At 41.9% G+C, this 17194-nt stretch overlaps 1 protein-coding gene and 1 long non-coding RNA gene across 4 annotated transcripts; one reads left to right on the top strand and one right to left on the bottom strand.

Annotated features, from left to right (window-relative positions):
* Positions 1–300: 300 nt before the first annotated feature.
* DIABLO (diablo IAP-binding mitochondrial protein) lies at positions 301–6382 on the bottom strand. Of its 3 annotated transcripts, none has more exons than XM_044990100.1 (6): positions 6227–6382; positions 4134–4254; positions 3070–3201; positions 1645–1755; positions 1385–1481; positions 301–529 (listed from the first exon to the last, which is right to left on the bottom strand). In XM_044990100.1, exons 1-6 carry the CDS (start codon positions 6277–6279, stop codon positions 315–317), a joined length of 729 nt encoding a protein of 242 aa, XP_044846035.1. In that variant the 5' UTR covers positions 6280–6382; the 3' UTR covers positions 301–314. The 3 variants fall into 3 exon arrangements, with proteins under 3 accessions (XP_044846035.1, XP_044846036.1, XP_044846037.1); XM_044990101.1 differs by lacking the exon at positions 6227–6382 and adding an exon at positions 5889–6166; XM_044990102.1 differs by lacking the exon at positions 6227–6382 and adding an exon at positions 4790–4812.
* A 264-nt stretch (positions 6383–6646) lies between these two features.
* On the top strand, positions 6647–17131 carry LOC123351021. The gene is made up of 4 exons (XR_006573905.1): positions 6647–6755; positions 12724–12852; positions 13892–14003; positions 17036–17131. It is a non-coding gene; the product is annotated as an uncharacterized LOC123351021 (long non-coding RNA).
* Positions 17132–17194: the final 63 nt, after the last annotated feature.

The following is a 17194-nucleotide window of genomic DNA, read 5'->3' as shown; positions in this document are numbered from 1 at the left end:
CATTTGCATAGTTGTACACTTAAATAAAAATTTACTAGCAATGCATATTATAATAATGGTAACTTAAAAATAAAGAAGTTTCAAACACCTGAATCTGGCTGGTGGTCGGGTATAGCAAATTTGTGGGGGAGAGAATTATTGCCCACTGCCACCAATTATGAACAGATAGCATGCTTGTCTTCAATGCCTTTTCCTTATCCAACATCTATTTTCTTAACGATGTGGGAAACTCGGGGCCCTGGAATTAGTGGTATGCTATCAAATACTCCAAAGGTGATATTTAGAAGGTTTTTTTGTTTGTTTGTTTGTTTTTTTCAGTCTTCGCGAAGGTAAGACTCTTCGACTTCCTCTGTGGTTTCTGGGATACTGCATGGCTGTGACGATTCCTCAACTTTTGTGTTAATGAGCTCTTCTGTCTGAGCTTCAGCTAATTTGGTCTCTGCTTTCTGTGACAGCTGTCGTACCTCTTGCACCTGTGTTTTCACCAGCTGAATATGGTTGCGAGCTGTCACTGAAGCTTGATCTGCACCTGAAAAAACACAGTAATTTAAGTAAATTCATTCAGAAACAGCCCTTATGATAAAACACTATCAATTAAGGCAGAGATTAAGTTGGTAGTAATTAAATATCATGTTTTACTAAACTGTTCATGTTCTAAGCAAATCAGTTTTCAAAACACATAGTTTAGTCCTCTTTATTGTAGATTAATAACTAGATGTAGTAGACTGTATCATCATATGACAGAAACGGAATTTTTTCTCAGAACATTCCTGCAACAAAGTTTGGGTTGCCAATTAGTGCAAAATTAGGTTGTGATTTTCTGTGATGTGGCCACATGCTCTGTGAGAAATAAACCAAGACTGAACAATCATTATATGGTGGCAATTTTCAGTCACTAGTGGTCTGTTCTAGATTTGAACCTGGAGTTTATGTGAATGACTATATTACAGTACTTGAACAACCTAGTCTTCTCACTATTTCATTAATATATTTAGTTTCAAGAATATTTCTTAGTCAAATTTATAATGCATTTTTTCCTTATTTCCTTAAATGAAATAATCAGGTGTTTGTTATTACAATTATCTAATTTAAATTTAAAATATTAAATTATGGGCCTGGTTTTCAGAGGTACTAAGCACTTCAACTGAAAATACAGAGGAACTGAGCAGCTGTGTCCTCCGTGGAAGACACAGGTATTTGGCAGCTCTGAAAATCAGACCATGTGATTCTCAGCTGTACACTAACTAAGCATATTTAGATTTAGTGTCAATCTTGCCTGCACCTTTTTAATAATAAATACTGCCTTTGCGCCAGGGGAAAGTTTTGCTAAAAATTACAAATTCCAGCTGATACCGAGGAATGTGTTACAGTAATGCCCGAATACCTGATTCATATGCAGCTTCTGCTGCCATCTCTGAAAGATGTAAAGCGGTCATCCAACTGGATTCTAACTTCAGGAATTCTTGCTGCTTTGAAGTCATCTATAATTAAAAACAAAATGCAATGTAACACTGTTTAACACCATCTGAACCCACTTTTTGTAATACGCTCTTACAGCCATGTTAAATTAATGAATGGAGAAATATTTCTTAAATAACAAAAAGAAGACTGATTGATGACTGCAGAAGTTAGTTAATTCTTTACCTCAACTCTTGCTCCTATGATCACCTGCCATACCGCATCCTCCTCTTTGGAATTCATTTTCCCAAGATGATTTGTATATTGCCGGTAGAGAGACACCAGTGTGTAAACTGCCTGCAAAACAGCGTAAGTCTAGCATAGCTACTTGATAAAAGAACTCAAAATATGCAAGTGCTACTTACTTTCAAACTAATTTTGCATCTGCGTATGCACTCGCAGTAGACAAAAAAAGGGAAATGATCTAACACTTTCCCTTGTTTTAATCCTCAAATATTTAGTGAGGAAGTCATTTCTGGATAGTCTCAGAAGTACTTTTTGAACTTTGCTTTCGCTGGTATTGTATTAGTGTTCATTAATTTAATTAATCTGAAACAATGTGTTGAAAATGGAAAGATTTCATTGTAATTGAAGTCTGGAAAAATTAGAAATTGACAGTTTAATATTGTAAAACAAGTTTTGTGATATCCTAGGAACTTAATAGTAACAGCACAGATAGAACTGATTCTTCTGCTGAAAAAGCAAGTCTATTAGCACTTGAGCTAGAAGAGAACCTCCCTTGAAATATGGACCCATAATACACAAACACTTTGATTCGATCTAGCAGAGGGCAGTAGTACATATACACTAAAACTAGCCAGTTCATTACACATTTTAGAACTGAAATATTGCCAAACTGCTTATTTTTTATTGAAAATCTTGGCAGGAATGACACGTAACGGATAAATTCTCTGTATGCATGTAAGTCTTCAATTCTGCATTTACTTATCTACAGTGATATATTAAAGGCAATGCTAATCAGTAGTTAATTTAATATGGACAACTATTCTGCTTAATTTGGCACTTTTCAAATTTCACATTTGGCACATTTCAAATAGGCCTTTCTAGAGTTTCAAACTCAGATTGGAAACATGTCTGTTTCTGATGAAACCTACATATTTTTCTTGCCTAGAAAAGAAGTCAGGAAGGTAATGGATGTATTTTTAAAGAATGCTTGATATCTGGCTTTGTTTTTTTCTGTCTAGATATTAGCCTACTATTTGCAAAGTTTAGCCTCACTCCTCATGTGAAGGGCCCACATTTCAGGAAGTAGTTTGTGCCTGGGCTTCTCCTGAAGAGAGTTTTGCAAACCTCAAAAAAATCACTCGGGCCTTGGATCACGAACACTCCAAAACAGCAGCAACACCTCCTCTATTGTCCACCAGGGACGTGTTCAGTTCACTTATTTTGACATGTCTGATGCACCTATTCAAGCGGAACTGCTACCCCAGAAGCTCTACATCTCTGTTACATTGATTTGTGAAGTCAAAGTCCATTTTAGGTATAAGAGCTGATTTAATAGGTGCAGTTAGAGCTTGTCTTTGGGAGAGTTAAATACTCCAGCTGTTGCAGTATTAACTTTGTACTAATGTAGGCAGTCACACATCTTACCTTTGTATACTCTGTTAATGCTTCAATTAATGCATATGTTGTTTGAGAGAGAAGAGTACAAGTACTGTCTGTTACCAGAGAAATTGCCCTTCTAATCAAGGCTTCATGACTGAGAGAAGTGGGCTCGTGTTTCTGAAAGACAAAAGATTTACACAGTCTTTACACTGGTTTTCAAAAACAGACAACTTTTAATGATAAAAATGTCTTTTCCGGTAAGCAAAAAAAACCACTGGAGCCATTGCTAAAAATAAATTGCTGGTCTGCCTTAACTCTTAAATAACTAACTTCTAAAAAGTAGAACAAAATCTTACTCCCATAGTTCCATTCTCTTCTATTCATATCCTGTAACGGCTTCTCTGAAGGGCCCAAATTTCAGGAAGTAGCTCACCAAAACATCTTTTCCTGCAAGTTTTTTTTGTTTTTAAACCAGTTTTTATATTTTTATTTCCCAATATTTGCCTGAGTCAGGCTATTTTAATATATATGCAAAACATATTCTTATCTTATTTCCTGTCTGATGGTTATCAGTGGGTTGTAAAAGTTCAACGTGCAAGAGCTGAAACTCTGTTAATTACATACCAGGACCACAAGTAAATTTCCCCCTACGAATTGTGGGGTTTGCTCTGTTAATAGTGGGATTCCTGACTGATGTGCCATGGCAGCTTGAGGCATCACAAAATAACAGCAAGTAATTTTCAATAATTTTATTATAAAATAGTATTTTAGTTATGGGACAACTGAAAGTAGGGCAACTCTATTTTACGTTGCCACTTTAAAAGTGAATGATGGTTTCTTGCTAAGTGGATTTAAGTCATACTCTTTATAGTGGAATCACTTTAAATTCGTGCTCAAGTCAGCTAAGATGCAGAGAATTTCTAGATGTCCAACTATGTCCCAGAAAGCTCAGTGGGCAAACTGCAATATTCATTCTAATATCATACAATAACTGGGTGGTTGTTTTAATTAATACAAGAAATTGGTCTATTTGCCACAAGCGCACACTTCCACCAAACACCTTAGAATATTAAAATCCTTGTAATGTACATTCACTCCAGTACATTTACCTGTACAATAGGGACTGCACACAGGGCTACTCCAAAACCCACTCCCACCATTTTGTTCCATGGGCCACTCAGTCCTGAGAAACAGCGCCTCCTAGCATTAGCCAGAACAGGAAAACCTTGCCTGGGAATGAGAAACAAAGATAAGCATGCAAACAGCTGCACACTGGGAAATAAATATTCTGGAGGAGCAGAACACTTTGAGGGCAGAGACTTTTTTTTTTTTTAAACGTACTATGTGTTTGCCTAGCACAGAGTCCTGCCCATGACTGGGTTTCCTATGCACTACCACAATACAAATAATAAATTCAAATGTATTTTAAAGTTAGTTACCTAATCATAGTCTCAAGGAAAAATACAGGCTAAACAATTTGTGTATTGTAACTCCAGTAATAAGCTTATTGTCAGCAATTAATATAATTAACACGGATACAAAGCATTCATATTAATAATAAAATACAACAGGGTAAAGTAAGCAGAACAGTAGGTTTATAATCAGAGATCCTGAAACCAATACTTATGCATGTTTAACATCATATACAGGTAGTCAGTCCTACTGTAGTCAATGGGGTTATGTCAATATGAATGTGAGCAGTATCAGAGCCTTATTGTTGAAATAAAATGGTATGGTAGTGTATCGAATTGAAAGTGAAAAGCACCTATTCTCTCCCTCACTACATTTAGATGGTTTCCAGCTCAGATTTCTGAGAATGCACAATCAGTTCATTCTGTAACTCATTCTCAAATTGTGACCAGTAGAACACTGGTGGTTTGTGGAAGGCTAGTTTATCATTGGCAGCAGCTAAATGGCATTAAAAGACAACTAAAACAAGTTACATTCTGTCTTAATATCACTTCTCCTGATAGTTACTACAGCCATATTATGTGATCACAAATGAGGTGGTCCACGTAGCTGAAAAGAAGAGCGAGAATACCATCTTCATATTAAAATACAAAAATATTCAACTAAATGAACAGTGCAGTGAAAACTAAATGTATGAACTAAGCCACCTCACCTCCCTCACACAAGTTCCCACACAGAAGTCAATGAAACTTCTTGTATAAAGCAAACAGTGTTTGCTCACATTAATGTCTTTAGCACTTTACAGACTTAAAGGGACCCTGCCAGATAATTTCAGCATAAACTTTACAAATAACAGAAGTGATTTTATTACTTTTATTTATTATCCAAACAAAAACTGTTTTAGATTTAAACATTCTCCATAATTACTTACAACTCAAACACTGCACTAGTTCATGGGAACCAATACATGAGACCGACTCTCAGCAAAAGTGAGACCAGCCTAATTTCACTACGTAAATTGAGGGAATTATGAAAATGTAAACAAATAGTTAAAACTGAGATTTTAAAATTAATTTCCCCCATATTTTTACTTAGAGGGGACTGCTCATGTGCTTACAGTTAAGTACATGCATAGGTGTTTGGAGGTTCATGGTATTAAGCAAACCAAATAAGTAGCCTAATGTGTTACTTTGACAAGAGTGAAGTTAACAGGCTGGTACAACACATAATTTTAGAAATAGTTTTCTGTTTGGTTTAGACCAACTGCCAGACTTGACCAATGCATGAACTGTGAAAATAATTCCTGCAGGGACACGGGGGAGGAGGGGGTGTAAACTAATTTTATTTTCAAACTTCAGAGTGTGTATCACGCAAAAAATGGAGCAGCCCAAAGTTCCTTTGTAGCCACTGTAAGGAGCAGCCCATTCAAAATGGGTGAGTCCCAAAGGTCAGACCTTTCCAACGGCTCTTTAATTTCCGTAGCCCTGGTGCGCCAAGGGCTCAACCCCGCCTCACTGAGGGGAAACTGAGGCACCGAGGGCTGCGGTCAATGGCCCGAGGAGCTACGCAGCGGTCTCACGGGTTAGGAGTTGCGGGCTGTGCCGCGGTGGAGGCACCGGGGGCACCGAGGTTTCAGAAGGCGGAGGAGACGCTCGGGCTCACAGGCGGGGGAGCGGGGCAGAGAGGAGGCGGCGGCGGCGGCCCGCCGGGAAGTTACACCGGAGCCTCAGGGGCGATCGGGGTCCAAGGGCAGAGCTCTCACGGGGGGGGGAGGGGGGTTGCCAGGCGATACCTGAGCAGGGCGGAGCAGCACCGGAACCACCGGCTACGCACAGCGGCCGCCATCTCCTCGGGCCTAGAGCAGGGCGGCGGCGCGCCGGAAGTGACGCAGCACCCGCCCCAAAGGCGTGGGGCTCCGCCTCCTGGAGACTCTCCCTGCCCTGACCGGCGCAGCCGCAGTGCTCTGGCCAGGCGGGGGGGCGGAGCCGCTGAGTGCGCGGGCTGCGCTGCTAGTAGCGGGGAGGGGGAGGTGTCTCCAGAGTCCAGCCCCGCCCCTCGGATGGGAGGGGGAGGAGCGGGGACCCGGAGTGCTCAGGGGAGGCGGCGGAGAAGAGGCAGGGCGGGGGCGGGGCCTTGGGGAAATGGGGCGGGGCCAGGGGCGGGGGTCGAGCACGGAGCGTTGTGCTGAGTCAGGCCTGTCACCCGCCTCACAGTCATTTCATCTAGAGCAGGTCTCCCGAGACGCGTCCAGACGGGCCGTGCTCCCAAACCCCGAGCTCGCGCCCCCCAGGCACTAGCCCGGTCACCTTCACAGAGGGGAGGTTGGGTTGTCATGATTTGTTCTTGTTATATACACCCTGGCCATTACGTGTAACCCAGTGAGCTTATAGGTGCTTACACACTGATCGTTCCGGGAGTGTGCCGGGTACCGAAATTAGCCTGTCCGGGCTGTCGTTCCGAGAGTGTGCCGGGTACCGAAATTGGCCTGTCCGGGCTGTCGTTCCGGGAGTGTGCCGGGTACCGAAATTGGCCTGTCCGGGCTGTCGTTCCCGAGGTCATCGTCGTCCCGGTTTTTTAAAATCGGTACTCTGGCCACCTCCAGTTCTCTGGGACCTCACTCTTCCTCAGGGGCGGCTCTAGGAATTGCGCCGCCCCAAGCAGGGCAGCGCGCTGCGGGGCGCTCTGGCGGTCGCCGGTCCTGTGGCTCCGGGGGACCTCCTGCAGACGTGCGTGCGGAGGGTCCGCTGGTCCCGCGGCTCTGGTGGACCTCCCGCAGGCGTGCCTGCGGATGCTCCACCGGAGCCGCGGGACCAGCAGACCCTCCGCAGTCATGCCTGCGGGAGGTCCGACGGAGCCGCCTGCCGCCCTCCCGGCAAAATGCCGCCCCAAGCGCACGCTTGGCGCACTGGGGTCTGGAGCCGGCCCTGCTCTTCCTGCATGAGTTTTCAAAGATAAGTGCTCCAAGATTGCTTCAGCTAGTGTCTGAAGTACTTAGCTGTCTTCAGTAGCTCTAACTTAGCTTAATTTTAATCATGGTAATTATCTGGTCACAATTAACGTTTTTAGTGAAGACTGAAGCGAAAGAGGCATTAAACTCCTCAACCTTCTTGATGTCATCTGGTATTTGCTCATCTTTCCTGCTAAGTAGAGCACCTACACTTTTCCTTGTGCCTAATGTATGTAGCGACCCTCTTCTTCCTGGCTTTTATGTCTCTTGCTAGGTGTAACTAATTTGTGCCTTAGCCGTTCTGACTTTTCCAGTATGTGTTTGTGCTGTTGATTTGTATTCAGCAATTTGTCCATATTTTCACCTTTTGTAGGATGCCGTTTTGAGTTTTAGGTCATTAAAGAACTGACGGAGTCATATTGGCCTCTTACTAGTCTGCCTAACTGTCCTTCACATTGGGATAGTTTGCTGTTGTGCTTTTAATATTGTCTCATCGAGAAATTGTCAACGCGTCTGAACTTTTTCCCTTATGGTTTGGTTTGATAACTACTATTTCTCCTGTCTATTCTGCCCTCTTGCTATTCTGGCAAATAGATCTGTTTTTCCCCCTTTTCTTTGTTGTCAAGCTGGATTGATGCCATACAAATGAGTTAGTAGGCATTAACACAAACAAGAGGCCATCTTTCTTTCAAAAGGGAAATAACTTAATCTTGCTCATCTGATTTAAAGTATACTTATATGTAAAGAGAATGTAGAGGTTGAACTGGATAGCACAAATATGGAATCTTGTCTGTACAAGTACAAAGTAGTGACAGGAACTGCAGGAGGAGACTGTGCTCCTACATCAGGTTTGTAGCAGTTTCTGTGTGCCCATCAGGTTTGTAGCAGAACTGAGCCCTAAGAAAGTAGATAAACATTCCATTAGCACGGTGAGGATTATATTTAAGCCTGTCTCCTTAGACGTGACCATTCTTTGACTCTGTTTTCAATGCAGTTCAGTGGACTATGCTTAGCACCTGATGCAAAGCCTCCCAGTGACTTCAGTGGGCTTTGGCTCAGGCCCTTATTGCTTAACCTTACGTGTGCTCATTCACAGGGTCAATGCACACATGCTGGAGTATAATGATCTTGAACTCACTTCTCGGTGCCACATAAGGTCTTGCAGACGTAGGGCATTAGTGTGAATTTTGCCTGGTAATTTCTTAATGAGGCTCTTTCTAATAACTTCCTTAGTTTCTTTACATTATAGGCACAGCTGTATCCTTTGAGGGTTTTTCCATTTTAAAACTCACTCTACAATGAGCAGCTTTTCTTGTGCCTGTCTGACACGTAATCTATAATTATCCCACACAAACACCTATTGATTTTAACGGGTCTACTTAGCTATTTATAAAGTCAAGCGACTACATTTGTTCTTGGGAGTGAAGTTGCTAGTCTTTAAGTAATGAACAATTTGAATGATCTGAAATCAAAGCTAGGCATGAAAGTCTGTAAATTAGCTGGACAAACTTTTAACTATTGGCTTAAAAAAGTTTTCTATTTGTGTTAAAATGTTCTATTTCTTTTGTTTTCAGTTATTGTCATGTGCATCAACAGATGACACAGTGATCACTCTTTTAGAAGGGTGTCGTATAAATACATTCTGAGGGGAAAATAATTTTTCCCTCTGTCATAAATAGTCTTTGTTATAGGGCACAACATGCCAAGTGTCAGTGTATGACCAAAGATCCACAGACTTCTGATTACATTAAAAAGAGTAGGGCCTGTGAAACAGATGTTTGTGTGTGGGGGGGTAATTTCTTTAATTCAAATTACATTTTTTACTCACTTTAATTTTTTCTAGCATTTTTGTACAGAAATACATTTTAAGTGGCATAAAACGAGGCTTGAATGAGCTAGAAGCGGATTTCGCTAACATGACATCAGCTCAGTGGACGGCCTTGTGACGCAAACCAAGAGAGAAATCACTTGCGCACTAGGACCCTGATCCTGCAGACTTATGTACATGCTAACGTTTACACACTGTGACTAGTCTCAGACCCCCTTTGACGTCAGTGGGCCTATTCACAGTGTAAAACATCTAAGCCTTTGCAGGCCTGAGACCACGATGTTGAAACAACATCTGTGTTTTGTTGTAACACTGCAGTTGGTGTAAACTTTGGTATCCAGAAGAACACTCATGTGGTTGCCCACATTTTACTTGTCATACGTACTTTTAACGATTCTGTAGGGTCATTTTCAGCCCAGTAGTTTGCAGTTATTAAAATGTTTATGTTAGAAGTTGGAAACATGCCACGTAGGTCATGGAAGTTAAAAGAGAGGTTTGGTTTTTGCTTTCTAAAAATCATAGAATTATTTTAACAAACTCCCATGGACACTTGTCCTTTTTATACGTCTGTCTTCTTAAATAAAAGCGTAAGAAATCAATTCAGCATGTTTGAGATTTAGGGTTGATTTATACTGACTTCAATGGAGCGATGCTGATTTACCAGTTACCGCTGTTAGACTTACCACTATTTTAAGATGAACATTTCTGACCCATAGAAATTACAGAAAATCCTAGCAGGTCATTTTATTCCCTCTCTCCTGGGAACAGGTTAGTAGCACAGGATATTTTTAGTGCTTTCTTATACAGTATGGTTCCAGTAAAACTCTTGCCTTGCTGGTTTCAACTCTTCCAAATATGCTAATATCACGGTCTGGTGGGAAAGGCTGGGAAACTTAACCCCAAACTGGACACCATCAGATAAAAATGTGGAAACAAAAAGAGAGGAGACACGTGGGTTATACTGATTTGAGGGAACCACGTCCAGGACTGAATAAGAGGATCAGAAATAAAAAGTTAAGCATCTGTCTGCCTTCATCTCCATAACAAGGCTGATTGAAGCAGACAAGTCTGGACTTGATTGCTCAGAGGCCAGCTCACACTCTAATGGTTCTGCACCACTTCTGGGCTTTCTCCCTCCCTTTCATCCGCCACCCTCAACAAGCTGCTATTCTCAGGAGTGATGTCAAAAAGGAGAAGATTGATCAGAAGACAAAATTGCCAGCAATCTTTCTGATCCTTCAGGCATGGGGCAGAGCTGATCCCAAAGATTGAGTCCTGAAGAGCCACTGGGGGTCAGCAAGGTGTTTTTTAATCATTTTTTGTTTTACATAAGAAAATAAGATTGTATTTAGCCAATAATAAAACAAAGACTTGCAAAGTTTGTGGAGCCAAAAGGAACTGACATACTATTTGTTGAGCAGACGCCAGCTGCAGGGTACTTGGTGGTGACTGTTGCACATTCTGGACTAGTCTGTGGCCAGAGAAGACAGAGGGGAACTGTCACTTAAGCACCAAAAAATAAGTTGTCCAGCCAGCCAGGAGCAGTGCCCCAATCAGCACCGTGTAACTGAACAGCACGAAGGCCAGGAGCTCCTTCAGCACTTTCAGGAAGTGGACAGCGAAGGACTCCTGCATGGTTCGTCCAAGCACCACAAGCCAGATGGGATTTCGGTGGTTGTCTCACACTTTGCTCCCCACTAAAGTATCTTGCTCTGAAAGGAAGAGAAATAAAGGGGAAGGTGAGCCATTCTGAGCAGGCAGTTGCAGAGCTGAGGGAGAGCCTGCTAATTGCATGTAGAAAAGTCTGGATTTAGGTGGCTTCTGGTGGTGGTGTATAAACAAAGTCTGTGGACACTATGGTTTGTCAGAAGCTTTTTAATTGCCAGGGGAGAGTGTCAGGCCGGGAGAGTGGTTGTGTATTTGGAAAGTCTTTTTCAGAGTTTTCAGGATGTGTAGTGCTGAAAGGGTCTGCAGGAGCTGATCACAAACCAGGTTAAGACTGGGGTGGGGTGAGAGACCGGACGAACCAAGCAAGGTTAAAAATATATGTGCTGGACTAGGGCAGAGGCAGGCAGTTGAGGTCCCAGTCAGTTCCTGGATTTATTTCCTTCTGTCAATTGATATGTGGCTGGCGAGCTTTGTATTTAGAGCATTCGCCGGTGGTGCATTAGTACCAACAAAAAGCTCTAATCAAAGTGGTCAATTTCTCCAGAGAAGCCACTGTTAATATTTAATGTTATAATTGCTTCTAATGGACAGACAGCACAGAGCAGGCTTTTTGTTTCGGATCAGGGGAAGATTTGGGATTAAAGATACATTGATTTATCTGAAAGCTTCATGACTCCTGTTAAAATAACCTTTTTTTAAAGGGGAAGGGATAAGATGTTTTAAACTTCTTTCCTTCCCAGTTAAATATATATTTGTGCATTGCCCAATCAGTTGCCACCAGTTAGTGAACTTTGTGTCAAATCTCAACATAAGTGCAATAGCTGTTTGCTACTTAGGCTTTTGAGATGTAAGGAATCCTATCCCCATCTCCAGTTGCATGGTCATTGACCCTTCATCAGAATATTACCAGAGCAAAAATATTTGTACCTTTGTATGCATGACCAAAAGGAAAATGAAACTAGGTTTAGGATAATACTAACCAAAAAGGATTATTTTTCTTCCAAATGGTATACCTCCACTCGGAGCAAACTGAATTCCATCCTACCACTTAACGAAAGAGTGATTAATTAGAAACATGACGTGAAATCTAAACAGCAGCTTTAAAAATATATATTTTGTTTTAATGGTTTTTTAAACTCCCCACGCTCTATGATCAGGTGTATTAATGTGTTATGGAAAATACTGCAATTTACAACAAATCTGTTAGATGTAGTTTTTCAGAGTATGGAAGTTATTTACTAACCAATGTTTTACATCATTCTCATTATAGAACAAAATCTATGTTGACAAAGAGCTAAATAAACTGCTTACCGTGGGCTAGATGACTGTATTTATTTCTTAAAGTTTCTGGTTCTATCTGCTTTTGTTCTGCAGCTTTCTCTTGTATTTCTGGCTTCTAAAAGGTTGGTGCTGTAGTTTGATCCCCTTCTCGGCTGCTAATCCGAAGAGTCAGGAGTAATGAGGTTGTATTTACAGCCTGCACCAGTACTAATGGACTAGGTGTGGTCAGAGACCAATTATTATATATGACATAGACCCTTTGCTTTCTCTGTGCTGACAGCACAACAGTACAGAACAATCCAACCATTGGCAGTGCCATAAATCCTGGTAGATTTTTGATGTGAACAATATATTGTATATTTTAAAATGCGTTAAACTCCCCACCTCCCAGTTATGTCATCTAACACTGTGTTTTTGTAAATATCCTTTATTTTTTCTACATCAGATCTTAGGCTCATCTCCTTCCTCTTATTTCACCAGACAGTTTCCTATGTTTCTGGAGACTTTATTGTGCATATTCTGCTTTTTGTATAATTTTCTGCTCTTAACAGCCTTGTTCTCACAGAGGGACCATTAAAGAAGGAGGAGGATGATACTGGAGTGGAACTGGGGAATCTCTTAAGATCAACAGGACACGACCAGATGGATGCCTGTAGATCTAGTTAGGCCCTGTTATCGAAAGTGATGGATGAAGGTAGGCTTACCTCTGCACTATCACCAGTCCAGTTCTGTACATACTATATGTCACATATCCACACCACAGAATCTCTGCTTCAGAGAGAGTGACTGCTTGGGTTTTTTTAAATGACAGAAAAAATGTCAAGATGTCAGTCTAGTCTCAGTGAATTGGTTACTAATAATCCTATTTAAAAGGTAAAGGTTGTTTGGACTGGCTTTTAAACAACCAGACATATATGCAGCATCGAGAAGCAAGAGCATCTACTGCAAATCAAATCTCTTACCTACTGAGACATTATGCTCTAGCAAATGGCCTCTTAATTTAATCAGGATCTCTTGTTATCAAATTATTACCCCGTGGTCAGAAAGACCTTAGCTAGAAGGGAACATAAACAAGCTCAGGAAGCTTGTTAAGTAGTAATTGCTCCCCAGGAGATTTGGTCAACTCTGGGCTTTGTTTCTTGTTATTTCTTGGAAGAGACCCTGTACCTGATGGGTCTGTGTAACTGTCAATCTAGCTGCTAGTTGTGATGTCCATTCAGAAATGCTATGCTGACACACACTGCTCTTTCTGGCCAAAGCTGAAGTTTAATTTGATACGCAAGTTAAAATTCTTTTCTTATGATACAAGTCCAGTTACTAACAACTTAGTACAAATGAAAAAGGTAAATAATCTAGGACTTCTTGTTTAACTATTTATGCTATTACCTTTTACATTTCACTTAGCTTGGCTAGTAAAACCAGGTTAGGCGGTTTTACTCTTTTCTCTCCTCAGTTTTATTCTCTCAGTTCAGGCAGTATCAAAATGATGCAATGTTACAGGAGAAAATGTATATCCAAATTAAAGAAAAATCCATTTAAATAATAAAATGATGAAAGTCTACTGAGGGACTGGCAATATGATTTTTTTTTAAACACTAAACCTAAACTCACTGTTGTCACTTTATCTTTGCTAGTATATTTGAGTATAAACGTGTTTGTATATGGTTAAAAGTGTAAGGCAAAGAACTCTGCAGTGGTGCAATATGTAATTTGTTATGGCTTGATTTTCAAAGGTGCTGAGTATTGATTCCAATAATTTGGGAAATCAGCCCACTATTCTGTAATAAGATATAAGGTGTCAGTGTGACAGCTGCTTTATTGTTGGGGAGCTCACGCATACCTAAGGTAAGAACAATCAAGTGATACGTTTCCCATTCAGTTTTGTTTACATACTTTAAAAAGTCAAATGTTCCTTTAAAATTAAATACTTACCAAAGAAATAAAAATGTTAAATAAGCGTATACCATATTACTAGTATGGTAGAAAGCTAGGGGCAGGTCTACAGTACAGCCGAATCAACACTCTGCGATTGATCCACTGGTGGTCGATTTAGTGGGTCTAGTAAAGATCCACCAAATTGACTGCAGATCGCGCTCCAGTCGACCCTGTACTGTACCCCCGACGAGAAGAGTAAGGTAAGTCAACGGGAGATTTTTCTCCCATCTGCCCCCCCGCACTGTAGACCCTATGGTAACTCGACCTAAGGTACGTCGACTTCAGCTACATTATTCATGTAGCTGAGTTGCATAGAGTAGGTCGACTTACTGCGGTAGTGGAGACATAGCCTAGATATTAGCTAAGCAGTTTCACAGATTTTTCTCCCGTTAGCCCCCAGCGGTGTAGACCCCCACGGTAACTTGACCTACGGTACGTTGATTCCAGCTACGTTATTCACGTAGCTTGACTTACCACAGCAGTCAAGCTACGTGAATAACGTAGCTGGAGTCAACGTACTGTAGGTCGAGTTACCTTGGGGGTCTCCACCCCAGGGGGCTGACGGGAGAAAAATCTCCCATTGACTTACCTGACTATTCTCGTTAGGGGGTCAGAGCAATCTGCATTCAATTTGGTGGGTCTTTACTAGATCCGCTAAATCGACCGCCGGTGGATTAATCTCAGAGTGTTGATCCCAGCTGTAGTGTAAACCTGCCCTTAGTAAAGTCTTCTGTTTCTGCTTGAAGAACACATGCACTAAAGGGAGGATTTGGTTAAATATTAGGGTTTGTTTCACAAATGTTCACTGAACTTCAATTTAAAATAAGCAAATGTAGCAGAACATAGAATGTTCATCTAAAAGACAAGGTTTGTGATTAGATCCTAATGCAACAAAAAATTGAGACTACTTAAAGGATTAACAAGACTATAACTATGGGGTTGGAGACAGGTATGTGCCCCATGAAAGAGGGTCAATTCTAAAGCAGGAGACGTTTGTTAAGGCGAGAGTTTCTTCTGAAAATGTCTCCTGGTTTTTGTTCATTTTAATAGTTTGGAATTTTCAGAAAAGTTAAGTGAGGTTGATTTTAAACATTCTTCTGATATTTATTTTACAAGGTTTATTTACCAGCCCTCTCTTTCAAAGGGCAAGAGCCTCCCCTCTCTTGAACTGGACTACATCCTGGGCTTGAGCCTGCAAGGTGCCATGGCTAGCAAAGCACGCAGGCATGTACTTAATTTTAGGCACATACTGTGGTACCACTGAAATCAATGAGACTAAGTACATGGTTAAAGTTAAGTCTGGGTTTAAGTGCTTTGCTGTGTCAAGCAAATGTGCTCAGTACCTGGTGGGAATGTCTGTTCTAAAGTGCTGCATGTTTGCCCAGGTTTCTGGGCCCAAGCTATTACAATTACTCCGCATCTGAATGAATTTCCAGTAAAATGCTCTGCTATTTTTCCAGTTAAAGCAGCAGCAAATCTAGCCGGGTATGATGGTGAGCTTGAAAAAAACACCTAGATTCTCTTTCTTAAGAGACAAACATTTTAGACTGGTTTGAACGTGACCTCCAGCTGCATTAGTAACACTGGACTACAGCTCATTATGAATTCAGGGAAGCTCAGTGAATCACTGAGAATAATTAATCCAGCTCCCCTAAACTCAGGGGGTGTCAAGCACCCTCTGGGCTTGAAATGGGGGCTAATGATACTCAGCACTTCTCATGTAGGATGCCTAGTGTGGCCACTATGGGCTTGTCTTGTGGCCACAGCCTCCTGGGCAGTGATGCGGGGGGTGCAAAGCAGTGGTCCCTCTCACAGGGCCACCAGCAGGGGTTGGACCCTGCTCCCCTCTGGAGAGACAAATGCTGGAGGAGAAGACAGCTAGTGAGTTCCCCACCTGCCTGGGGACCCATGGTGGGCAACCTGCAGCCCACACATGGCCCCTCAGGCTAATTCACTAGCAGGCTGCAAGGCCGTTGGTTTACACTGACTGTCTGCAGGCACAGCTCCCAGTGGCCCTAGTCCTCCCTCAGACAATGCAGCCCTTTCACAGCGTTGCAGTAGAGTAGCCAGCTCTGGCAATGATGCAGGAGGCGGAATGGAATCCAGCTCAGACGGTCTCACGGCCCAGCAGCAGATTGCTCTGATGGGCTACGTGCAGGCTGCAGGTTGCCTACCACTGCTGGGGATGGTAGGGTTAGGGTCCAGCTCCAGGGTGGTGGGCAGCAGGCTCTGGCCATGGGGCTCCAACCCCTAGCTGTGGGGCTCACATCCCTATCATCCCTGCTGGCCCATCATGTCTCATCCACCCCCCATTCCAGCACTTGCCCCCTACTGACCTCCCCATCTAAGGCTTAATTTGTCCCCAGGCCTGAGTAAGTCTGCTGCTGTGAAAAGTGATATCAGTATGTTGGTTAATAACACTCTTCACAGCAGGAGACTTACTATCAAGTCTTTTTAAAAAAGCAAACAAAAAAGCCAAGAACCCACAGAGCACCTTTTCTATTCTATTTAGGGCCAGTAAAGAATAGCAACAACTACGTTATTTTTATTATTGAGTCTGCAAAAAGATTCAATGCATTACAATGATTTGGATATGTGTATGTGCATGTATCTATTTAGGAAAAATAAATCAAGTTAAATAGTTTAGGAAAAATTTGTCACTGCGGCCACCGGCAAGAGTTGGTGGCTCTGCTTTGAGGCCACCAAAAATTTTATCGTGAGAACCTCTGGCCTAGTCCATTACAAGGGCTCTAAAGGAGCATGAGTTTGTCAGCTTCTCCTTGTTAATCGATCATTGGTGGGTCAGAGGTAACAGATGAAGCTGTAGCGTAAGCACTAGGTGGCCTCTAACCTTTTCTGTTGTTTAAGCAGATGTACAATCCTATAAAGTACAGAATCATTGTATACAACTGTGGTGTATCTTTCTCCTTTACTGCTCACAGGGGATGGAGGCTTCCAGCAGCCCCTGTGTCATTATTTACTAAGGATTTACATATGTCGTGCAGCTTACTGGCTCTAGGCATGCAATGGCTCTTCAGGTAATAGGGACCTTTTTGGAACCTTGAATGTAAGGACAAACTAAAGGGAAAAAGAGGCCATAT

The sequence above is a fragment of the Mauremys mutica genome, chromosome 16 (assembly GCF_020497125.1).
Source record: "Mauremys mutica isolate MM-2020 ecotype Southern chromosome 16, ASM2049712v1, whole genome shotgun sequence".
In the NCBI taxonomy this organism is placed as follows: domain Eukaryota; kingdom Metazoa; phylum Chordata; order Testudines; family Geoemydidae; genus Mauremys; species Mauremys mutica.
This window is presented reverse-complemented; position numbering and strand designations above follow the sequence as displayed.

Excerpts from the sequence above, each read along its gene's own strand:
- DIABLO (XM_044990100.1), bottom strand. The coding sequence starts at position 6,279 with ATGGCGGCCGCTGTGCGTAGCCGGTGGTTCCGGTGCTGCTCCGCCCTG. Across the intron at positions 1,482-1,644 it reads TCATAGGAGCAAGAGTTGAG|ATGACTTCAAAGCAGCAAGA; the intron begins GTAAAGAATTAA and ends TTTTAATTATAG. Across the intron at positions 530-1,384 it reads AGAAGCTGCATATGAATCAG|GTGCAGATCAAGCTTCAGTG; the intron begins GTATTCGGGCAT and ends GTGTTTTTTCAG.